This window comes from Pleurodeles waltl, chromosome 5 (genome assembly GCF_031143425.1).
Source record: "Pleurodeles waltl isolate 20211129_DDA chromosome 5, aPleWal1.hap1.20221129, whole genome shotgun sequence".
NCBI classification, from domain to species: domain Eukaryota; kingdom Metazoa; phylum Chordata; class Amphibia; order Caudata; family Salamandridae; genus Pleurodeles; species Pleurodeles waltl.
Genome location: NC_090444.1, coordinates 1,705,305,145 through 1,705,331,424, shown reverse-complemented (window position 1 = coordinate 1,705,331,424; position 26,280 = coordinate 1,705,305,145). Strand labels below are relative to the sequence as shown.

The window sequence follows — 26,280 nt, the reverse complement described above, 5'->3', positions numbered from 1 at the left end:
TGTTTCCCATAAAAACTAGGTAGTGATGAAAACTCATGAGTTATCTCCCTAAAGTAATATATTTCCAGGTTAGTGTGTCTTATCCACCTTCTTTCAAACCCCGCTTTTTAAGCAGAACGAGCTTTTCGTGTTCAACATAGAGTTGTAAGATTCCATCTTGACAATAAAAAAAGTCTGTCAGTTCAATTGCTTATATTTCAGACCTGTAAGACTAGTTTGCCTACGATAAAGTGATTCTTTTAAAAATGGATTGTGTCTTGCAAAATGCCCTCTTTGCAGTGGGCAAACAAACCCCTTCTTAGTAGACCTTCTCCTCATCCGTCCAGAAGAAAGGCTGCTACAATACCGCTTAAGAAATTACCTGATTCACGAAATCTATAAGGCCCCTACTTGGCAGTCCATACACATTTGTCACTGGTCTATGGATTAGCACTTCAAGCTAGATGCGCAAGTAGGTCAGCTATCTTTGAGAAATTTGTTTGAGTGATGATCTGATGGTCAGTGCTATTTGTACCTCTATCTGCATTTTCTAGTGTGAAGGACTTGCTGCTCTATTCAGTATTTGAGTTTTGAATAGGATCTCCTGGAAGAGAAACAAAGGTTATCTGTAATCTCAGTCCCTTTACAGGGGATTCTCATCAAAGCCTTAAGCAGCCATCTCGCCTCCCAGGATAAGAAAGTGTACCACTTTTTTGTGTTTTTGCGCCTCTCATCTGTGGGGCATAATGGGACAAAGGAGAAAGAGTGAGTGTCTTACATGCACAATGCCAGTTTGTGCTCTCATGTATAGAGCAACCTATCTTCTAATATTTTAAATTTTTTCCTTTTTTATTTTTCAGAAAAAAGTGTTGGAAAGATGCTTCATTTTCCATCTGCTTTATTCGATTTTCTTAAAAAGAAAACATGAAACCTAACATGCTAATCAATCAGTCAATTAGTATTTGTAAAGCACGCTAATCACTGCGGGGGGTATCCAGGTGCTGCATGGGGGTTGGTGCTACTGAAACATCCAGGTCTTCAGGTTGCTCCTGAAGGGGGGGGAGGAGGAGGGGGAGGAGGGGGAGGAGGAGGAGGAGGAGGGGGAGGAGGAGGGGGAGGAGGAGGGGGGGGAGGAGGAGGAGGAGGGGGGGGGGGAGGAGGAGGGGGGGAGGAAGAGGAGGGGGGGGGAGGAGGAGGGGGGGGAGGAGGAGGGGGGGAGGAGGAGGAGGAGGAGGAGGGGGGGGGGAGGAGGAGGAGGGGGAGGAGGAGGAACAGGAACAGGAGGAGGATGGGGAAGGTCGTTCCTGGCTTTAGCAGGGAGGTGAGAGAAGGTGCGTCCTCTGGCTCAAGGTCGCTGCATTCGGGGGACAGTGGCAAGGGCCAGGGAGGCCCAGCACAGGTGTCTGGTGAAAAGTCAGGCGGTTGTTCAGGTATTGAGGTCCTGTGTTGTGGCGAGCTTTGTAGGCACATGCATCTCTTCTTGATGGGGATCCAATAAAATTAATTCACATTATCACAGAATTGTTAAAAATGGATTAAAAGTCAAATAGTAAGCATTGTTACGAAACACTCAAGCTTTTTCTTATCTGTATCGCAGAGCATAAAAAGCTACCAAACTTACAGCAAATCGCTAAAGAGTTCAGTTGATGTAGGAACAACAGGGCATGCCGACATAGCTCAAAATTCTGCTCGCGTAGGTAGGTAGGTAAAATAGTGTCATCGTGGTACAGCATCATAAGGACAAGAAAACAAAAGGGCAAAGTGCAGTGGTCCGAAACGGCATCACAAGGGCAATCTATCAAACTCACTAAACAATCGGTAATTAGTGGGAAAGTAATTAGATGGTGAAAAATATCAAACTTAAATGGGTTAAAACAAACCTATGCTGAGAAATATGAACAGTAGTAACATATGGCTCAATCCCTTCAGTTACCAGTGTCAGTTGAAGATGTTTCTAGTCACCTCTAGCTAATGTAGTGCTATTCTAATGGTATCTTTTTAACTAAAAACGAATGCAGTTTGAGCATTTTAACTTGTTCAGCTGCAAACAATTGTTTTTTTCCTATTTAAAATCTTTTCCACTGAACATCTTTGTATATGTGTGTGAGTATGTTTGTGCGTCCATGTATACATATAGACGAATATGTGTATAACACACAACCATGTCTCCAGTTGATGAAAGTCCTGTGTGGGCGGGACATGTGACGTTCGTATGACTATTGATGAGGATTCTCCTAGAAGAAAACTAGTATTCCAGGTAATTAACTACTCTCTTTTATTTAACTGGACATTTAATGTGATTATTTGAATTAAATATCTTTACGTTGATTTGTAAAAAGAAGGAATCCACACCCTAATCAAGTTCTAAAGTTTACTTCAGAGGTATTTTCAAAATGAATTTAATTTCAGTTTTTGAATTTTTTGTTTTCACTAAGCACAAAAAAGTAATCAGCCGAATCATGACATACATGATTTGCTTCAGTATCTTAACCTAGAACTATAGGACCTGCTAAGGGAAAACACCAAATATAAAAAATAAAAAAAATTCCAACAGTGAACAGTTATGGTAGAGTAAGTGTGCATGAAATTCACACCAAGCAAATGACCAGGGCTGATTCAGATCAAAAGGCTTACCAGCTTTGGTTACAATAGTCTAACAGTGACACACCAGATTTGCAGTGCCAACATGCAGTGCAAACCACGGGAGAGAGTTTGGCCTCCTAAACAATCCCTACGAAACTCTGGTCAGGCCTGTGGTTGCCCCACCAGTATCATGTTCGGTTCACCCAGTTATGTGCGTTTGGATCAGTTACACAATCTATCACATATTACAAGTGACATATACAGCTTTGCCGTAGCACACATAGAAAGATTGGCTTCCACAGGCTAAGCCCACAGTACCAGCATTTTTTTGCAGTATAGAGTTTGCTTACTATTGAAGATCTTCCATGTTAAGGTTTCCAAAGTTGAATGGCAGATAACGAGGAATTGTGTATTTTTGTCATTGTTGAGATAATGAATTACCATTAGTATCCACGTGAATAACATTTGATGAACTATCTTTGCATTTGATTACTTGTACATTTCGAGTAACGTTTTTTTCATCTTTTGTTTAGAAGCCAAAGAAACCACCACCACCAGCTAAAAGCGCAGGTGTGTAAAAGATTTTCTGTGTTAAATTGGGAACACTAAATGTAAGAATATTTTAGTTTCAAATAAATAATGACATTGGGATTATTGGCTGTGCGAAACACCCTCTCATTGCAATTATTTTAAGTATAACATAGTGTTGATCTTGACTGCAGCAGTTTATTATATATTTCTTACATATAATTAGTTGCAGTAGTTTTATTTACTCTATCTTGGTCATTCGATAATGTGATCTTTGTTTATTTTTCTGCATTAAACCTGTTTACTGTGGAATATCTCATACCAAATGCATATCTATTCGAGTCAACAATCTCCAGTGTTTTATTTACTTCACAAAATGCCAAGGGACACTGGACTATATTAATCACACTGTTCCAACCAATTTTAATATCACCATCTATGTTACTCAAAGCATTTTTACATCTTGTGTGTCAGCGGTAAAGTTTGTGGATCTTCTTAACAATTGTACATTCATGTCACACGCTCCCATCAGGTCTGCAGATAAGAGTATCTAGGCTGTGAGTCACTTAATGGGGACTGAAGATTGAACTCCCAGCACACAGAGGCACACCTCTCAGATTATTCAGAATTTCTGCTCTCATTAGTTTCACTATACTGCCCACTGTTTGCAGCATATTTCTTACAGTTGCAGAATTCATCCACCAACTTTTTTAATTCCTTCACCTGATATTGGGCAGAGTCAGGTGACCACTAGTGAGGGCCAGCTGTCTTGAATTTCACGTGCCTGCAGGATTAATTTTTTTAATATGTTCTTAATAAATGTAGCACAATCAGTGCATGCGGGAAAATGACCTGTTCTCATGAAATTCATAACCAGCGTGGCGATTCGGTCAATAGTTTACTTCAACTGAAGAACGAATATAGCAGCACCCAGCTGCTGTTGAACTTCACTCCTGAGCACACAACAGATTCACTCCGAACTCTTACTTCATCACCAAACTCCCCCATACAATCATTCTCCTTGCCCCCAAGTTCTTGCCTACTTGCATACTGAAGCACCATAACAGCACGCAACACTTAAACATGGAGGTAATGAGATTTCTCTTGCTCATAGAAAAAAACAAAAAATGTTCCTCGCAAAATTCAGTATTATGTTTATTACCCTTGCCTTTAATTTTCAGAAACAAGTTACAATTTCAAAATGGCTTTTTAAGTCCCTTGTATGGATAAAGTTTCAGCACTTACTCCTCTGATCATTTGGGTGTGGGCGTACTGCTCCTCCCTTTTCTAAAATCCTATTTGAATACATTAAGGAGAGCAACTGTGCAATGCTATCTACAGCACCAGCATGACCTTGCTGTGCCGATTCTTTGATCAGCTTTCCCTGTCCACAATAGGTGCCTGAATAACAAAGATAGCAAAGAGGACACCTGTTCCTAGTGTGATACATTTGGCTTAGAAGCTCTAAATTTGTATTTCCTCTTCTTTACCTTGTGAATGAACTAAGGGAAGCTGAAGGCGCTCTGGGCCTGAGCATAAGGGAAAATAGGCCTCTTCTCAAGTCCATTGCTAATAAACCAAACTATTTATTGATGGGAATGGTCTGAGGTGCAAATTAGGGTGGGGATCTTCTTACCCGGCTGGAACATAACGTGAACGAAGTTGAACTCCATCTGTTTATTGGTAAGAAAATGTTCATAGATTAGTAGGAGAATTCCAGGCAACTTCACACTGTGACACATCTAGCTTACTTTACCTCAATAACCAAGCACATTAAAAATTACTTTTTATTTCCTTATAAGAGTTTTTTAAACTTCATTCTGGAGTGCTGGATTGTGAGGTCGACAAGTGCTACAGTTGCCCATTGGCTACAAGAGAAGAGCCTTTTTTATGGTAGAACGTGCAGTGTTGTACATGTGTTTAGAATGTGTTTAATCCCCATTCATAGTAATCAAGTGGAATAGAGAAATGAAAAACACTTGTCATGGTTGTTCAAACGCTCATTCAAAAGTAGTACCTCAAAATAAATCTGCATTTGTGGCCCTGAAAACAAATAGTTTTAATGACTTCCTTCTAGTGGTTTAAATGCTGCATGAGAATCATTTCGGATAGTTTTAATATTGTATTAATTTTACAGCAGAGCATTTTGGGTGCAAAATATTTGATATGACTGGAATTTGTCCACTTTAACAAGGTTTAATCTGAAACAAATCCTTAAGCATTTTTATGTATATTGTAAAGGATATGAGAGATGTTTAGAATTCAGATGTGGTTGCTCAGTGAAAACATGCAACCTAAATTTCATAGAGCCTTATTGGCTTTTAGCATTTAATGTAACCATCTGCACGATCATGCAATGTTTCTGCAAGCCAATATTGTAGATGTACATGCAAAAGTAAAACGTATCTCCACTGAGCTATATGAGACAAAAATACTTTTGCTCTCTCTAGCTCCAAAGCCAGAACTTCGTAACGAGGAGAAGAAAGCTATTCCCACGCGATTGGAAGAAAAAGGTGAGTGCTAAGTGAATTGTTCTAAACAAATTATTTTTTCTAATGACATACAGTAGGTTTCTTCATACATATTAGTATGCAAAATTTGGTCAAGGTGTACCCTCCTTTTTTATAATAGTTTAACCTTATGGCATTAAATATGTCGATATTATCATGTAGAATTCTTTGTCATAATGCATAAACTGTTTTACAAGAAAGCATATGTAATTGCCTCAAATTTGATGCTAAATATTCTGCAGATCCTGACCGTGTGTTCCCAGAATAATAAGTCATACAAACTGCTGAGGAAGTTGTGTAACGTCACTGGGTTCCGATACACTGCACCATAAGTGCAGTACTGGAGGCATCAGTTTGTTGAGGCAACAAAGCAGTGATGAAGACTATAGGTTTGATTAGTTCACTCGGAAAAGATATGTCAGATGCCATAAGTCTGATTTCTTTATTATGAAGAGTTACAAAAATTGTAGTAGGCCTCACTTGTTTATTGTGAAATGCATTCATTATAGCCAGCAGGCTTTTAATTGTGGAATTTTATTACACTGTTTAACAGACTGGACACTGATATTTTGTTGCATGGAATTTCACAGGCAGGGAGATCTTAAGGATTTTGGGGGCCCTGGGCCAAACGTACTTTGCGGGCCCTTGTTCGGAACAGCTTTGAATTTATGATCCAATTTCAGCCTTTTCATGTCCTCTTTGGCCCGGTGCCAGACATTGCACAGGCACAGTGGTCCAAATGCTAAATGTGTTTCTATCTAATAGAGGTAAAGATGTGTATTTTCAATATTGTGATACAGCAGCAGTGCACTAATATTAAAAATAACCTCTGCAACCCACTGCTATTTCTCATGTGCAAGGTCCGGGTTTTGTTCTAAAATTGACTTTTATATGGATATTGCATGGTGTTGAAAAACAAACATTTCTCTGCAAAATGTCTGTAATAGACTCTCACGAATCACTCTTATAAAAAATATTTTGAAGGGAAAAAAGGTATTTAAAACAATCTGTTGAATAATCATTCAAGGTCATTAGGGCAGGACTGTGTGGAGAACAGAGGTGGTTGTAGCAAGGGGCCCCCTGAAAGGCTGTGTCCCTTGGCCAGAACCAACTTTGCCTATGCCTTAAAAAAACATGTATATACATAGTGTCTTTGATCAACCCTATTCTTTCAACCTTTAATTCTCATTCTGCTTTTTCCAATGATAGAATACTACATGGGGCCTGTGGTTAGCCTGTTTTTCTGCTGTTGACTCCTTTACCATATGAATAATGAAATGAGCCTTATTGTGCCTTATCGTGTGAATACCTGCCTGATTAGGAATGTGCTTCATTGTCTGGGCTGGTGGCCAGTTTTTTACTTTCCCTTTTTATAGATCCTTTCATTTTTTGTTCTCTATTTTCTGAGCATTTTGCAGCTCCACAGACTGTTCCACTGGGTTGCTCACTTTCTCTTTGTTTTATCTGTACTGTGCTGCATCCTATGAAGCAACTGTTGCTAAACTAGACAACCATCTTGAAATGGTATTGTGTATAGTGTATCATTGTTTTACTGTTCCAAGATGGCCACAGTGTTTAAAAGCATTGTTGACCACCTTGTCTTAGTATATTAGCTATACACTTTAGCCTCCTAGGCTAATGCTTACTGAACAGCTGCTTTGTAGTGATACTGCTCAGCCTGTATCATTACTTGTACCCTCCAAGATGACAAATTGCTTCTAAATATGCTAAATTGGAGCTTCAAAATGATGCCCAACTTACAGTGTCGTACAAGATGCCCACATGCTACTAGGTTTAATTTCGTATTGTAAATATGTGCTGGCAAGTTTAGGTGGCAGTGTTTTCTTTTTCCTACTTCTTATAATTTATCTTCCATATGCTTGTGGAGCTTGTGTATCTATTTCGTTGTGGACAGGCGACTGGGTAAGTACAAGAATGAGTCATTGGGCCGGTGAATGGATTTATGAGTGCTAGAGTAAGTGACAGAACATGTATGATGACCTTTTGAGTGTTAAAATTCATTGGTGATAAAGGAGATGCTTCTACTTATCTGCCTTATCAGTGCTTGTTTTTATATTGTGCTCTGATACTTTCAAGCCTAACCTCACCTACTGATAATATATCAAATACATTAGATAAAGACAACAGTAAAAAGGTAACAATAAATAAAAAATCCAGCCAAGTGCCCTTTGGAGTATAGAAGCTATTGTGTTGCCTTTTCTTGTGGTCGAGCAGTCATTTGCTCGTTATAATTAATGTGTTATGGGTCTATTACCTGTATGTTCCAAATTTGATAGCTAGAAAACTCACTTTAATCACTTGTGACACTCCAAAAGCACCAGTCACAGTGCGTTCCAGGAGGCAGATGGTCTTCGAGTCTCAGGTTCAGTATGACAAAACAAATAATACTCTGTAACTTCAATGCCCGATCAAATAACTTTTTATTTACAGGTGAGTAATAGTGCACTTAATCTATGATAAATAAAGGACACCACAGAAGGTTCCAGCACCTTCTATGCCCATGTTACAACCCCAAAAGTCAGCATAGTTCTGTGGTTTTAGTTAATTGAGCCCTATGTCCATTGTTAAGGTTTGGGAAATGCTTTGGGTCTTTCCAGAACTGTTTGTCACGCTTCAGAAAATGTAAGGTGATTGATGGGTACAGCACAGCTACTAGTACCTAGACTTTACTTTGTTATTGCCTCCATGTTACAAAAGGAAGCTTGTCTTTTTGAGGGTCAAGTTATGTCTCGTATTGGACACCGTTCAGCTCTAGTACGAGGCAGGTAGATCTTCTTTCTTCAGGTCAGATTCCAAGGTGGCTCTTAGGCCTAGGCCCAGTCTGGAGGAAGAATGGAAAACCCTGAGAAGCTCCATTCTTAATCCTTTTACTTCTTAACGTACTTTGCTGCATAGGCTTCCTCCATGGCTGCAAAGCAAAAAACAAACCAGGTATTCTAAGGGGTACATGTACTTATATTTCTCTGAAGGCTTAAGTGGGATGCTGGAACCAACTAGAGGATCTGCAACGTTTTTAATACTGAGGTATCCTTCAACTCTGCAGGAGCATTTTCCTTCTTTTATTTGCCAGATATTTCAGGCTTCATGTCCCATGTCGACAATGAAAATGTTTAGGTTGCCACAGGTGTTCAGTGATCCCCTTCTTGATAGTCTTTGCCAGGGGAGAGGGAAACTAAAGAAAGTGAGTTTTGCTGAGGAAGGACAAAACTATATTAGAAACTAAAGGAATAGCCTAGAGACCTCCTCCTCCTCCTCCCCCACCCCTTCCTCCTACCACCACCCCCACCCCTTCCTCCTACCACCACCAGGAAGACAGTGTTCCCTAAGGGGTCAAGCAGTATATGTACAGGACGAATTCAAATGGATCCTCATTGTCGCAAAGGATACCATCATTTTGGACAGCTCATAGGTGGCACCTAGTGGACTCCAGCACTCACATATTCCCGAATATACCATGTGTATCCTTCACACATGTCCAGACAAGATAGAGGAAATTAACAGCTGATAGACACTCTTCCCCATGTGTACCGGTAGAGTGACCTACTTTCCGGTCAAGAATCAAGCTGCCTGCATAAGCAGTCATTACATGGCACTATGTTGCATCATTTAATAGTATCAACAGACAAACAGGTTGGAAAATCTTAATCTAGTATATAGTGTTTACTCACCTTTTGTATTCTCCAAGCGACAAACTGGATCTAAAAGAATTTCCAGCAGTTGTTCCTGCACACTAATAGGTGGTGCCATTGGACTCCGGTGACTTCATGTCACATCCAGAAGTGACTGTGCAGCACCCTGCATAGGCACCACACCTACTTTCTGATGTCTGTTCCATTTTTCTATGTCCTTTGATCCTAAGCCTAGCTCCACTCCCAAACTTTGTTGATTCTTCCCAGAGTTAGAGAACTTTTTTCTGTAACAGTGTGTTAGGAATGTCTTTATGGAAGCTTGCTAGTTTCAAACTGTCCATATGTGCAGAAAGCACATGTTTGTCAACGATGTGCATGACATCTGCTTTTGGTGCCTGAAATCTAAGCATGTTAGTCTTGCGTCAAATACTCTTTGATGCGTCTGAAAGCCATGAGGGAGAGGAAGGCAGTACCTTACCAAGCACAAAAAATTAGGCCAGTGACACTCCCATGTCGTGGGCCTACTCCAAATCCCGTTCTTGGTCTCCGTCTTTAGATGATTATTACCTGGGGGTTTACATAAACTTAACTCCTATCTTTGGCCAATGCAGACAATTCCAGTTTTAGAGACTGTTCTAGAAAAGGTGGCTTTCAAAGCTTTTCTGCCCTGCAGCGAGTCTGGGACTGTCAGAATATAGTCCCGATGTGGTATTCAAAATATGACCCTGGTGTTTGTCTGGTTTCTGTACAGGTCTGAGACTTCTTGATCTCCTGGCCTTGTGCATCCTGTTGGTGTAGGGTAACCAGGTGTCCCAGATTTACCTGGACTGTCCCGGTTTTCCACCTGCTGTCCCTCCAGATTACAGCATTTTTGGATCATGTCTCTCTCTTCAGAGAGGGTGACTGAAAACAGTTGGAAGCACGTTTTTGTGTTCTAAAGCAGAACAAGTTAGCAGCTCTTATCAGAATGCAATTCAATTAAGAGGAAAGATGCCGGGCTTAAAATGTTCATTGTATTTCCTTAGTGCCCCGTTGTCTGTTTGTGTGTAAATGAGCGCTGTCATTCTTTGCCCCTCGGATGATGTAAAACTGTAGTCCTTCTATTTTTGTGAATGCTCTGTTTTTGTGTTCTCATGGCTGTTGACACTTGCAGGCTCTACACTAGAAACTCTGGACAGGAACTTTGCACTAGAGACTTTAATGGGATCAGCACTGTGTCCATCCATGTGTCAGACAACAGCCCAAGACCTTGACTGGTGGATGAAGGATACCATCTTGAATTTTGGCCGACTGTCCTCCCTACCTCCTGCGGTGATAAGTGGTGACAAATGGATGTATCTGTTCTTTGTTGGGGAGGCCACCTGGACGAGGTGAAGATCAGAAGCACCACAACAATTTTCTGGAGATGATTGCCTTCTGCTGGTCCCCAAGGCCTTTTCGTCTTCTTGAAGGGCAGTTTATTGCAAGTACTGATGATAACACAGTGGCCTTGTGGTACTATAACAAATAGGGTGGTGTAAGGTGACTTGTGTTGTGTCAGGAAGTGCTGAGGCTATGGTGCTGACTGAAACCACAAGGGATTTTCTTGATTGTCAGTCATCTGGCAGGGTCACTCAATGCCAGAGGGGACAGTGTCAGCACATGCCACCTACCCACCCAGGTAATTAAAGGCATTGCACAGTGTGGCATGCCTTTGATTGAACTTTTCACTACTACTGAGTGTTCAGTGCAGAGTCTTTTGCATTCTAAAGCTTCCACCTTAAGGTTCCCTGTTAGACCCATCCTGCCTTTTACGGGAGTCCGGTGTCCTTTACGCGCTCTGCCTCTGTCTCCTCGGATTTTGACGAAGGTCAGGAAGGATCAGACTCAACTGATGGCCCAAGACAGGGCTTCGAAGGTCTGATACTCTGAACTGCTGAGCCTGACCATGTGATCAACCTATTGCTTCATGACAACATCAACAGGGAGTTAGGGCTCTACAGTCGAACTTCTACAACCTAACCCTCCATGCATGATGATTGTGCAGAACCAGCAGAGCCAGATCAATCTGCCTCTGGAAGTTGTGGATGTCAGCATAGCTGATGGCTGGCTCTACACACACACTGTCTCTTTCTCTCTCTTTTTCTCACTTTCTCTCTCTCTTTCCCTCTTTCTCTCTCTCTCTCTCTCTCTCTCTCTCTCTCCCTCTTTCTCTCTCTCCCTCTTTCTCTCTCTCCCTCTTTCTCTCTCTCCCTCTTTCTCTCTCTCTCCCTTTCTCTCTCCCTCCTTTTCTCTCTCTCACTCTCTCTCTCTCTCTCCCTCACTTTCTCTCGCTCTCTTTTCTCCCCCCCCCCCTCACTTTCTCTCACCCTCTCTTCCCCCCCCAAGTTGGTTTATCCTCTGCAGGGAAAACCAACCCTTGGCCTGTTAAGTTCTTTCTGTGGTTACCTATGAAGGTTACAAGTTAGCTTTCTTGAACTTTATACATTTCCCTCATCCACCCTCTCTGTTTAATTACCCACTTGTGAAGTTTTTTTTCTCTCCAAAGGGCTTACATGTGTTTCCACCCATACCTTTTGTTGTGCCATATGAGGAGGCACGTTTTCTTCTTAATGTGTACATCTTTTCAGGATACGCATAGCTGTTCTTTTATGCTAATGCTTAAGTGTCTACCTTGTGGGTACGTCCATGCACCAAGTCAGCAAACTGCAGGTGCTGCCTTCTTTCTGGAGAAGTTGATACTTCAGAATCTGGCATCCTTTATTTCTAAGTTGATATCCATATTAAGGCAGTGCATCATTCTCCCAGCTTCCTTCAGTCTGCCACATCCCTCTAAGAAGGAGGAGAGAATTGTTTTGTTGGAATTCGAGAGAGCCCTTAATTTTTATATTTATTGGGCTAAGGAACACCGGTTGGAAGAACAGCTTTTTTTGGGATTCACTGGTGTGATGAAAAATAGGCCCATATCCAGATGCATAGTTCTCTGTATACAAATGTGCTATTGCTTGGCCAGGAATGAACATCCTGAGGAACATTGGGCTCTCTGTGGCCTGGCTTGGGGTGTTAGGGTGCTGGACAACTGCTGGGTGGCTTCAAAGGCAGCTGCACCTTCAGCGAGGATTACTGCTATGACGCATTTCTACAGCAAGGGCTATTTAGCCTATTCAGTCTTGCTAGATTTTCTGATATGTAGTCCACTCCTGAAACCCTCAGTTTTGGGAGATACTGCTTTTGTATCTGTTCAAAAGGTGAGAAATCTGCGGTTAGAAATATCCATCAAAAGAACAAGTTGCTCACCTTCCACTATATTCCTTCTGGCAGGTGCCCCATCTAACTGCAGATTACTCACTGCATGCCCTCCTCCCCATTCTGTGAAGTGGACTCTGTTAGATTCTGCAAACTGTCACATTTAAAATCTGTTGCTGCGCTGTTAGTCTAAGGGCTCTCAGTGCCTTTTTTCTTTTTGTAAACTGATGTCTCTGTACAGGAGTGGAGCCTACATTTGGTTCCACTCTGTCCTTTACTAAGGCTGTGTGAAGGCAACTTGGAGTGCAATAGTGCCTCCTATCTGTGTACAGGAGCAAATGCTGGAACAGTGTCCAACTCTAGTGTGGTGTCTGAGAGAATGCAATTAGTGAGGAGTCTGTAGTTGGAGGCTCCATCAGAAAGGAAATTACCAGGGGTAAGTAACTTGTTCTTTCATTAGTAGTCTGCTTATTTGATAGTTTTTAATTTTCACTACCACATTCATGCAAATTATGCACTTGAACACGGCTATTTTGGTCTCTAGCTTCTCATGTTTGGTCTCAGTTTTATCCTTTCAAAATACAGGTTTCCTTTTATTTTCTTTTTTAGATAAAACAAGTTTGGACCACAAGCCAATCAAGCCAGTAGCTCCACAAGTCCCACCCAAAAAACCAATGCCTCCAAGCAAATCATCTAATCTGCTGAAATCAGTTGTACCTCCTCCAAAACGTCCAGATAAACCTGCCATACCCACACCTGTATCCAAGTAAGCTGTTTTTTCATGCTCAGCTTGTTAATGATAATTTGATTTGTGTATGTGTCATTGCTTTGATCCTTGTTCAGAGCTTCATGTGCTGAAAAATTAGTGGCATTTAGAATCTTTTTTTATTTTTTTATTTTGTCCATTGGAATTTGTAATTTGAAATATTTTTTTTTTCCTTAAGATTTATCTATACAATCTCAAAAGATTATGGGCTTCTGAAATATCCTGACATTTAGAGAAAAAGAAAAGCATGTAGGACTGTTTGATCCTTTTAAATTTATTTTTAGTATATCTTCTAGGATTCAAGAAGCACACTTGCCTACTAAAGGTAAAACCAAAAAAGATGCAGATGGAGCCCCCAAAGATATTTTCAGATTGACTTGGGTTCCTTTTGCGACTGGACTGTTGCCATCTTCGTGCTTAACTAATTTTCATAACCAAGACAAGCACCAAGAATAGTTTGCTATTTCTAGCCTGATTGGTCAGTGTGGTATGGCCGGTGGTACATTTTCTTGGTTCTCAAATTACTTCCCTTATACGAGACAAGTTAGCTCATGTGCACTGTGCAGTTCTTTATAAACCAGAAAAAGAAATCTGATCATGACAAGAATTGTTGCTATAATATGGTGACAGTGTTCCATCTACAAAGGGCACTTTGTAAGTCTGATGGAATCATTTTGTGTTTTTGTTATCGATTTCTGAGACATTTAGTGGCTTAGTTACTGGAAATGTATATAGTGTATGGGGAGTTGCCTTTTATATGAGGATACAAACTTGCTTATTTGATCTCTTCCTGAACTAATGTTGATCTTCCTGTCCTTCAAAGATTACAGTCTCTTGTTTTAATTGTTCAAAAGGAGTGACGTTCTTATCTATCATATTCTGTTATATGTCTCCATTACCTGCTACTACAACTTCAGTTGGGCAGCTTTTTCTCATCTGGTGCTATATATAAATCCTAAGTCGTCTTAAGATGCAGGTGCACTGTTTAGAACTGTTAATATAAAAAATTATTGAACAAAGTAAGTAGTAATTGTACTCTTATCACGTCTGTTACTCTAAATACGTTAATGCACTGCAGGTTTAAGTATCACACTGCAAGTCTGCTCTGCAAAATAAGATTTTTTTTGTCTTGTTCTCTTTCATACTAGTTGTGCGACCTTTCACTAGGTTTTGGTAGGTTTGTTAATTTGAACCTCCGGTAAGCACCCACAGGACAACCCGCTCCATAAAATCCTCCTAAAATCATTGAGCACCAACCCCAGGGCAGTGTCATTAGCCTCAGGAGTTTCTAAGTGGTAATTCTCATGGGAATTCAAAATGCATTCTTAAGAGATAGAAGCAGTTGGCTTCACAAGCTCAAAACAATAACTACTCTACCCTCCCAGCCCATTCATTATTCTTGTGGATTGAGACTAATTGTGCTACTTCAAGAAAGGATGGACAGCACCTCATTCAGGTGGGTGATCGTGACAATAATGGGCAGGTTTTGCATAGAATACCACTTAAACCACCAGGAAATAAATGATCTTACCAGGATCCTATATGTTTTATACTAGAGCTCTAATCCTTACTTGCCAAAAGAAGAACACACCTGTGTTAATGTCTTAGGTGGAATAGATAACGGTAGGCCATTCACTCCAGGTCTTAGTATGGTGACACGGTTGACAGAGAGGACGTTTTTAAACAGTCATAAAATATTGTTAGAGAGCATGTTTGTTCACCCAGTAGATGATATGTTGAAACCACTGACAAAGATAGAGAAATCAAAAGCCCCAGTTTCTTGGCAAAGTAACAAACTGTGGACTCCACAGAAGGGATCACAAGGAAAACATATGTATACACAACAAATGTAATTGCATCAACAGCCCCCTTGTAGTTGGCAGTCACTGCAAGGTAACAATCATCCTATGCTCTGCGTATTAGTTTTGGTTCAGAGGTTGAGGAAAAAAAAATCTTAATATCTCTGCCAATTTACAAAGTTAGTCCTGATTATTCCACCCTGTTTGGTATGTGTGATGCATTAGCCCAAAGGTTGGGTGATAGTAACCCCAGACCAGTGGGTCTTTGGGGGTTATCATTCAAGGATACTGGATAGAGCTGACTCAACAGCCACCAACTATAGAACAATAGAACAAGAAAATGAAGACAAATTAAACTCCTTTATTATTGACAAAATAGCAAAGATTTTTTTACCAAAGAGAAGCAAATGAAGTCAGTCAGACTGAGGGAAAATCATGGAGTGGTCCACAATTTTCAGATTACAAAACAAGACAAAATGTTAAGTCCTGCTTTATACCTTTGCAAACTGCTGAAGGCAGACATTGAGGATGGTATAATTGTTCAATGGCATACCAAGTAAGAGTTCTACCTACTAATGATGGATCTGAAGCAAGTGTAATTCTACATACGAGTTCTACCCTTACGTGACAAGTACGTCTGTGCGATGAGGCAAATATCAGTTTAAGTGCAGTACCATTTGTGACAGTCTTTAATGGTGCACTCTTTGTCTCCCTCCATCTGGATATTTAGTTTGTAAACCCTATTGGGTGGGGAGACACGCCAGTCTGCTGAATCGACTTCAGGCCCTTAGGCCAACTCCCTATAAGCACCGAACCTTGCACCATGCACAACCTTCACCCATTTGCAGCAGAGGTTGCCCGAAAGACCTGGCCTACAGCCACACCCTGCAACCAACCCCCCTAACTACCCAACCCCATGCTGTGCACAGCCCTTTGGACGTGCACTGTGGAAGTTGGCCGCAGCGTCTCTGGGTGTCAGAATATGTGTGAGAGCAAGTATTGGGGTGAAAGTGGCTGAGAGTGTCTGGGTGTGAGGGTGCATACATCAGTGTTTTAGTGGGTGCGTCAGTGTGCGTGCAGGTCTGTGAGTGGGTGCATGAGGCTCTCAGTGGGTCTGTGAGTGGGTGCGAATCTGACCTTCACACTTTTTTTTAGTCCTTTATGGCTATCTGGGACTGCTAGGGTCCCTACATATTTATTTATTTTTTATTTGATATTTACAAAAAATGCCCTTTACAGGTTAACTGGAACCGTGGAGTAATCCTCTAGGCTTATCTCACGGTGCCATTGGTTCAGCAAGCAGGGAGCTGCATGTAACACCAGTTCCCTGCTCGCTAAAGTATTTAATCTCTATTCACTGCACGCATACAGGGTACAGAGATGATAGCTTTCATTTTTTGACAGGAGGACCTGCTTGACACATCCTACTGTCAAAAACTGGAGTGCTTGCTGTGGCTTGGCTGCAGCCAAGCTACAACAGATGGCTATGTCCCATGGGTGGGCATCCCGGTACATAGCAGGAGCCGGCACTGGGTGTGGTGGTCCCCAGGGCCATCATTGGCTCCTCAAAAGGGGTCCCCCTCCAATGTTTTAGAATCCCTGGGGAGGTGGTAATCCCAGGGGCTTGGGGGTCCTATTATTTTCTTAACTATTTGCCTCATGGAGGTGGTGATCCCCAGGGGGGAAAACTGGGAAGTGGGGGTGGGGCAAGGACCCTCCCCTGCATTATTATATTTATTTATAGACCTGAGGAGGTGGTGGTCCCCGGGGCAGCGGGGGCGCATGGCGACCCCCGCAAAACTATCAATAGCCCGGGGGAGGTGGTGTTCTCCAGTTCAGTGGGGGAGGATAGGGATCATGGGGGTGTTTTGCAGACAGGTGCCTGCACTTCTTTTTTTGTTTTCTTTTTCTTTTTGCGACCCCATTGCAACTCCACAGCAATATACATTTTTTTAATGCCTTTTAGCCCTTTGGGGGGTGGGGGGTACCCAGCACCAGAGCTAAGGGGTCAGGTTTTTAATACCCTGGCCCCTTTTCTTTTTTTTTACCTATATGTTTGATTAAAAGAAAATAACCTTTTATCAAAGATATTTCTCTTTATCGCTGGGCCTTTATATGATAAATGCACAAGAATTTCAGAGACTTTTTTTGTTTTTTAGTCTTTAACACTTCATATGTTTTATGTGCCCTTGCTAATTAATACCTACTAAATAACATCTCACTAAATTAGTTGAGTTGAGTGTACACTTGCTTTAGGTTTGCTAGCAGTAGTAGTGTGCATGTGTGTCTTTTAGTAGAACTTGCATACAGTAGGTCAGCGCAATAAGGCACTGTTTTAGCAATCTGTGTGCAAACTCCTGTCACTTGTTCTAAACTTAAGAGTTCCTCTGAGCTTATTATCCCATTGATGTAATAAATGTTTTGGGAAATTCATAACCTTTTCCAGAGTTTAAAGCTACAAGCATGTGGCAAAGAGCATTGTAAAATAATGATTTTATAATGTTACTTTGGTGTTGTACAACACAATACATATTTGTAACGTCTGTTGTGTTCTAGCATGAATTTGTACATTCTCTTATCATAGACCTAATGGAGAGATACCTGCAATTCGACCAAAATCAGATCTGGATCTAATAATAAAACCAAAGCCGGACCGGGACTCCTGGAGGCCCAAATCTATTGACGCTGGTCCCCTTTCTGTTAAGAGCACCAAGGAACCAGGTAAGCTGTGATAAAAGTCTATATCATCTTCATCTCTCATACATATTGCTTGCTGGTGTCAACATAACTACATACTATTTGCCATTTTCTTTTGATATTTTTTCATGTATCATGATAATGGTGAAACTTAAAAATTATTTTCTGAGGGATATTTCCAACATCCAATTCCACACCTTATGAATACCCCCAGGCACCATACTGTACCAAGAGTTTTTTCTCAATAATTTTCTAGCATGCCAGTAGGTGGTGTTCTGCAGCTCCGTCTGGTCTGGCCACCCCCGGAAGCCAAATATGCTTGAATAAATCCAAAGGCCATCCTTGAACACCAGGCCAAACTCTCTATCGCAGAGCACAGAAGATTGGCTCAAAAGTCTCTGTCTCGTTCTTGGTTCTAAGGCAGTTTCCACAAGAGATCACCATTCCACTCCAAATCCCAGAGTAAGTCCAAGAATGAAAACCACACTAAGTCTAAACATCGGTCCGCTTCACTCCGCCACTTTTGTCAGGAGACATTGCATGGACGACAGGGTGTCTCCAGATCTTGTTAACCCATCATGTAGCCAAACCCCTCACTAGTCCTAATCCAGCCTACTGTACAGCATATTCTAGCCTTTAAAAAGGACATTTTGGTTACCTTTTAGGAGCCATTGGACACTCCTTCAGGCTCCCTGAATCCTTGGAGGCCTCTAGTTAGGTTACTGCTCGCGAGTCTGTCACCAAAGCGGACTGCACCTCTATACCTCACTCTGGAAACTACCCTGACTCCATGGCCAACTTCTGTTCCAACTCTTCCTAAAGTGGTGAATACAGTGCCGGTTCATTGCACATCCACGCCGAAAAAGTAATTTCAGAACTGGATCCACATGAGTGGTGGTGATGATGCATTGCAAGTGTATGATGAGAATATTTTTCTGAACGTCTAGGATACCAGTGGTATAGACACCTCTCCTGTCACTGGCCTCAATTTATTACCTGGCCACTTTATGGAGGGATTTGCCTCGTTCACTATGGTGATAAAAAGGGTGGCAGAGGTTCTTGACCTCCAACTTCCCTCAAGTAAAGGTCAACAAATGTACTTTCTGAGTTTCTACAGCTAGGAAAGATCCCATCAAGACCCCCTGCTTCCATTGATTGAGGCCCTCACAGACACCCTTTTGGGTCTTGTCAGCACTGGGCAGCTACAGGGGGCCCACCTTTCATCGTGCAGCACCTAACACCAGAGAGCCTCAAATTTCATGCTCCCACCAGTCTGCTTAAACCAGGATGCATTTCTAACAGAGTTGAAAATTATGTAGGCATTCGGGGAACAGATTTACTTGACTGTCAGCTTTACCTTTGAGGTCTTAGTTGTCTCCTGGGTTGTTACTCGCTTGCATTGAGGGACATGTTTGGCAATATCTGGCCTGCAGTCCCAGGTGATCTTCATGCCAATGTCAAGAAACAATTCAGGGTGGTTAATATTCGGATTAGGTGATCCAGGTGGATGGAAACACTGCTTACAGTCTGTGTAGGTACTTGGTACCAGCATGGTGTTTCGGCGCCATGAATGCTTCTACAGTGATGTCCAACAGTCCCTCAAGGACAAGCTATTTGATGGCATCTGTTGCTTTGGATACAAGGTAGACTCTGCGTTACAGTGTTTCAGATAAAGCAAAGCAACAGTACGCTCTTTTGGCCTTGAATCGCCCTTACAGCTGTTTCACCAACAATATCCATCCTTTTGAGACTTTGGAAGGGGAATACAGCAGAGGCCACTACAGTCTTTGCTTCCACAACAACAGACCCTCTTAGTCCTTTTGCGGTAGAGGTTGAGTATCTGTACAAGTGTCATGGCTCCCTGGGTTAACAAACTACCTAGTCCCTCACCACCCTGCCACTGTTGCAAAAACCCATTTAGCTTACCATCAGTAGTATACACTTCGTCATTTGGAGCACAGTAATTACCTCCACTGGCGGCAAAGCATCAAATAAAGCGGTGCTCCAAATTGTACAGTGTTATGCCCTACCTTTCCTAGCCAACTCTTCAGACATGCCACCTACAGCACATTGAATTCCAGAAGACCACTTTTCTATTCTCTGATAAGACGTTCACTCTCAAAGTGTTTCAACATCAGAGGTTGGAACTGGTTGCTACTCTCATTACACTCTGGTGCCAAAAAAAACAGATGACTTAGTCCTGTCCTAAACCTATGCCCTCTGATCTTCTTCCTCATGAAGGACAAGTCTAGGATGTTCAATTTAACCTAAGTTTGGTCTTCGTTGTATCCAGTTGCATAGATGGTGGTATTGGATTTGCAGGCTATTTCCGCACGCCTGTCCTACAATCTCACAGATGCTATCTGTGGCTACAGGTAGGCCACAAGCACTTTCATTTCTCCGTGCTTACGCAAATCACCTCCTATGATGGACCAGTTGACATCCCTGAGATTTACCATCAACGTGCCAAAGTCACACTCAACTCTATCACAGAGGCTATCTTCCATTGGCGCTATCCGGGGCCCAGTGCAGTTTCAAGCCTTCTCCAATTCAAATCAAGGATATTTGAGCTGCAATCCCGAAGTTTCAACCGTTGTTTCGATCCTTGACTGGGTCTAGGTGAAAGCGGTTCTAAGACTTTGCTGTCTTTTGGCATCCTGCTAGTCACCCAACCAAGGTGGCACATGCAGGCTCTGCATTGAGATGTGAAGTTTCATTGGGCTCAGCGCCAAGGAAATCTTTCTGATTAATGGTCTCCTCCAAAACGTGCATGTAAAGACCCGTGCAGGACGGAAATAAGATCAGCTGCAGACCACTCTCCTTGCCCACCCACGGCTAACAGTCATGACTGATTCATCATTGGTGGGTTTCGGATGCCATCTGTAAGAGGTGGAGATCAAGGACTCTGGTCTTCAGTGGAAACCTGCCTATACATTAACCTGTTGGAGTTAAGTTTAATTCGCTTGGCACTAAAGGTTTTACTTGTGCCAGTCAAGGGTGGGGCAGGTACAAGTTCTTACGGACAATACTACTACCATCATCATATGCACTGCAACACGCATGGTGGAATCTGGTTGTGGTTTCTGTGCCAAGAGGCTCTACGCCTCTGGAACTGCTGAGTCATCAAGGCATCTCCCTGCACATACAACACCTAGCACAACCTTTAAATGCCAGGATGGACAAACCCAGCCACTATTGCCTAGAGGATCACGTATGGCAGTTACACTCTGAGTTGGCGCAGGATATGTTCAATCAGTGGGGATAACCCTCTCTCCATCTTTTCTCCACGCCAAGAATGCAGTAGCCAAACTTTTGTGTCTTGTAGTTCCCAGGGCAATTCTCCTCGTATGCCTTTCTGTTAGATTGGAGCTTGGGACTCCTGTACACCTCTGCTACTCCCGAACAAGGTCAGATACAGTGGGACCAAAGTCATCCTTGTGTCCTTGGATTGGGCCAGGAGAGTGTTTTACCCAGAAAATTTGACCTTCACCATTTTTTCTCTGGTCCAAGGCTATTTTCTGTCACAACAGCAGGGCATGGTCCTGCACCCGAGCCTGTACAACTTAACACCTCCATGCTTGGAGATTGAGTGATGGCAGTTGACTGCTTTTGACCTCCCTCCTAAAGTAGTGAAACTCAATCTGGTGGCCAGACGGCCATGTATCAAAATCTACTATGCAGGCTCTTGGCGAAATTTGTTCTGTGGTTTCTTTCTAGGCATGTCTAGCCCCTGTATGCCCAGTTATGACATTCTTCCTTTATCTCTTCTATTAAGCAAGGCCTTGCGGTTGCCACAGTTGAGGGTTATTTGTAGGCCTTATTGTGTTTTTTAAGGTTACCTGAACAGTCATCTTGGTTTAAATCTCCTGTGATGACATTTCCACCAACACCTTTTGTGATGCCACAATGGGATCTGAATTTGATTCTCACATTTCTATTATGCACTCCATTTGTACCAATGCACAGTTGCCCTCTAAGATTACTAGTCTTGAAATGTGAGTTGGCTACAAGCATACTCTGTTCAACAACTGTATACCTTCTGGATAAGCTGGTGCTACAGACCAAAGAGGCGCTTCTCTTGTAGGTTGTCACGCCTTTCTACATCAGACAAACTTGAGCAAAGGCTTACACATTGAGAGCCAGGCTTGGACAACTACCTGACTGCTTCGTGTACACCTTTTGATTGAAGCTCTACGTCCAGTGGAACAGACCGATATAAAGAACCTGACAATGAAATACAAAGGTGGCAGTTATGTTGTGGCGCCGTCCCTTCCAAGGCGAGATGGACCTAACATAGAGCTGCTTCATGCCACCTACAGGTGCGCAAACGAATTGCTGCGAAAACTCTTCAGGTCTGGTCTGTCATGTAAGGAAACTGCAGTTAGTGTCCAACATCAAGACCTTTATGATATGCAGGTAACTTGCTCTTCTTTTTTTGAAGCTCCCCATGAAAATTCTTCTTTGTGCTATGAGGAAAATTAGATTTTGAGCCCTGTATTTAAATTATTTCTATTTGCATTTCTACAGTCCAGTTTTGGATTGCTTCTGAAACTCCATTCCTGGTTTTCAAATGGAGTTCCCCAATTGGAGATCGGCTTTAGATAATTAAATTGCATATGAGTCACTTCCCAGTGTCTAATTCTCTATCCTCTTCACCATCCCCTTCATCTCCCCCAAAATCCCAGGGAGAAACCGGAATGGGTAGATGGGGATTAAAAGAACTGGACATTTGCACCACATATCATGAGCACAAATTCATCCTGGGATACAGGCTTTGCAGAAACCTTGTTTCATGTCTGTTGTTGCTCTGTCCCTTCTCTAAGCAATATAAGGCCACACTAGAACGGTTGTACTGTAGATGTTATAGAACCTAACCTACTCTGTTTACTGAAATAGACTAACATGTGCTCATTATTTTGCTGTGTACTACAGACATTTATTCCTCTGGTTATGGTGTGTTGCCATCATATTATTTTTTCTCTAAGTCTGATACATGGCTCTCAAGTCATTCCTTGTACCTTTTGTTATTCTGTTATCATATTCTCCCTCAAACTCGTATCACCAACTGCTGCATCTAGTATGTATTTTTCATGATGTAGAAATTGGCTAGCACTTGTGTTTGCAGGACTGTATTTATTTGCTCTCTCATCTTGATAGGGCCTGCATTGTTGTCTTTTTCAATTTAAATAGCTAAATTAAATGTACCTTCCTCTGCTGAGCACCATCCTTTACTGTGACCTTCAAGCCATTATTGGGATGCAGCAGGTATCTTTGTAGACCACCTATGTTGCCTGGGCCTTCTGCATCCAGTGGGTTCTTGTTGCTTCTGTGCTGGAGTTCATCCATAATAGAAGGGGTATACTTTCCAGTCAACATAAAGGAAGTAACTATAAATAAAGTAGACTTTGGATATCATATTGGGGTAGAAGCTGTTTCTTCTGGGTACGATTCGTACCAAACATTGTCATAGTGATAGCAACACTTGTTGGCACTAGCAACTAACTTTTTGGGGCACAATATAGCCTTTTTATTGGAGTGAAAGTTTGGATACACACACTTGTAAGTTCTCTTGCATCAAAATTAATGTGACGCAAAGCAAGGGTTCCTGTTTAACCAGATGATCTTTTCAATCAAGAAAAAGCCAGAACGTACTGTAGAGATATATTGCCTTGGAAATCCACCGCAGGCTTGATACATCCTGTTACTTATTATGCACCCAGAACCAAATTTCACAATATTTCTGACTTTTTGTGAAGTCGAATGAGCAGCAGACTTGTTTGGTTTGTGAAAAGAGCCTATTCATCAGCAGTAAGACATGGTCAAAGTTGAAGAATAGAAATCTAGACAATACACACAAAACACAGGTTAAACCTTTTATCTGACAGACTCTATATGCAAGTTGTTTCGAGTTTAACTCTCAATAGCGATTGTTCTGTAGGAATGTATAATTAACAACAGACTCCCTCCTGGTGCATCTGACCATTAAAATATATTTTTTAGCTCGTCAGCAGATGCATCATAATATGGAAAATCCTGCTTTAGGTGTAAGAGCTTTAGAAAATAGGTATGCTTCCTGTAGCCATTTTCAATGTAGGTTTTGGCCTGTCATTATTAACTTCACTGTCCTATGTAGAGGTTCTGATGTGTAGCAAAGTTCCTGTCTACATGGACACTGTGTATGCAAACATTGTCTCCCTCCACTTCATCTAGCCTGGTCATGGAATTATTTTGCCTCTACCCCATTTTTCCTCATCCGAATTTTGGGAGGCCCAAGAGATCAGTTTCAATTTGATGCTTTTTGGTCTCACTAAATTTAGTCTTAATTGGTCCTAAGGTCTGAGGGAGTCAGAAGTCTAGTGGTACTCAATGCTGATCGCACCACCAAGGACAGCTATCCTCTAACTTATTATCATACTGAGCCAACAGGAGCCAGGATATGAGTTTCCGCTCCAGGTGAAGATTCACTGTGTCATACAGGTAGGTCTTGCAAATCACTCAAAGGGCTATGCCCTAATTTTCATTTTCTCTCTGTTCGATTTTTTTCCCCTACATCAGAGCGACTTTTGGTATAGCATTCTGAAATCTTGCTGCAACAAAGTCAATCTCCCGCTGGCCAGGGGTGCCATTGAGCTGGTGTCAAATTCTGAAACAGAAAAGGGGTCCTACTCACAACACTTTCTAGAACGGAATAACCAAGGCTCCATTCCTGAACTGCAATTATGTCCCTGAATTCCTTTTTGAGGAAAGACAAATTCATGATGCTCACCCTGTCTCAGATTGTTTCTGCTTTGGACCCAGGAGACTCTGTGATGTTTCTTGACATGCAAGACTTGTATTTTCATATACTTTACCAGTGGTTCATAATGGGTTCAGAACACGTTCAATTTGCAGTGCTCCCCTTCCATTTAGGAGTTCATGAATTAAGGACTGTGTTCAAGATGGGCTCACTGCAGCCAGTAGTAGACCTCCTTCAGACAACAGCTAAACTTATGATATATTTGTGGTTTTCCATTAATTAGCCAAAGTCCTACCTGGGGCCCACAGATGATTCCATTCATTTAAGCGGTCCCAGACTTGCCGACATTCAAGACCTTTCCGTCGCTACTGCAATTCTGGGACATTGAGCATATGATCATGATGTTTAGAGCTTAGTTCTGTGTTCCAGTGGGCCCAGTGTCATTCTTTCTTCTCCAGCTCTATCCAGATCTCACAGAAGATGGCCCAGGATCTTCTGCATTGGCAGACAAGACCTGACCTGCAGCAGACCACTTCTCAATTAATCAGGAATTTGTAAAGCTCACTACTCACCCATGAGGGTCTCAAGGTGCTGTGGAGGTGAGGGGGAGAAGGTGGGGTAGGGGCTGCTACTGCTCAAACAGCCAGGTCTTGAGAAGTTGGCCAGGTCTTGAAGTTGGTGGAGAAGTCCTTCTCCACCTAGACTTAACATTTGTGACAAATGCATCATTGCTTGGGTGGGGAACTCCTGGGGGAAGTGGAGTTCAGTGGCCTCTGGTCCCTGGCAGAGAGTCAGTTCTACATCAGTCTTCTGGAGCTTTGGTCAATCCATCTGGCCCTGAAAGCCTTTCTCCCAACCATCAAGGAGAAGCCGGTAAAGGTCCTCATGCACCATCAAGGAGAAGCTGGTAAAGGTCCTCATGCATAACACAATTGCCCTGTGGTACTGCATCAAGTAGGGTGGAGTGTGGTTCTGTTTTTTGTGCCATAATTTCTTACTTATCTGGAGGTGCTGGACCAGTTGGCTTTCTCGTAGTCCATCATCTAGCAAAGTCCCAGTGCAGCTGAGCTGAAGAGACTTGTGAATCTTGAGTAACATCTCCATCCCCTGGTGGTAAGGGACATCTTCGATCAGTGGTGCATGGATTGAATAGATTTGTTCACCACAGTAAATGCAGTGTTGTAACTTCTGCGTGCACTCTGGAGTTACCTCCAGGAATATCACTTGGCAATGTTTTCTGTTTGCAATGGGACATGCTTACTCTACACTTTCCCGCCACTCCCTCTCCTGCCTTACTTTCTGAAGACAGTCAGACAGACGCAGCCTAAAATATGTTAATAGCCCTTGATTGGGTGTGTTTCATGAAAACTGTACTTTCTTGACAGTCTGTTCCAGTGGAGATGCCTTACTGACTTTAACGACCTTCCCATCCCCCTGTTCTGTGGAGTGGACTCCTGAACATCATAATAAGGTTCCAAGTTAGATATTGGCATATTGTTACCTGTAATTAGTTCTTAGTGCTCTGCATCTGAGACCACAAGAAGCAGAAAATTAAAAAACTGATCCCGCATATGGACAGTTATGTGACTCAGCTGTGCCATTTAGTGGCATGAAGGAGCTTTGCTGCAATATTCTCAGGATCCAGTTTGGCTTTTGATAGTATTACAATGGTGATGAATCAGCAGCTAGAGTATCCACCAGAAACTTTCTTACCAAAGGTAAGTACCTTGTTCGTTTGAGTAGAAGGATCTCGGAGTATGGAGTTTTCTTTTATGGAAAAACCACTTGCTTATGACTTCAAACTTAA

General features: G+C 42.1%; 1 protein-coding gene across 1 annotated transcript in view; it reads left to right on the top strand.

Moving 5' to 3' along the window:
• The window catches only part of CD2AP (CD2 associated protein), a 470,782-nt gene that overhangs the window by 281,025 nt on the left and 163,477 nt on the right, over window positions 1–26,280 (top strand). Inside the window, exons 10-13 of the mRNA XM_069236053.1 lie at window positions 3,096–3,132; window positions 5,541–5,603; window positions 13,085–13,241; window positions 17,625–17,761. Of these exons, the coding sequence (XP_069092154.1) occupies window positions 3,096–3,132; window positions 5,541–5,603; window positions 13,085–13,241; window positions 17,625–17,761 (394 nt within the window). The remainder of the gene's footprint in view (window positions 1–3,095; window positions 3,133–5,540; window positions 5,604–13,084; window positions 13,242–17,624; window positions 17,762–26,280) is intronic.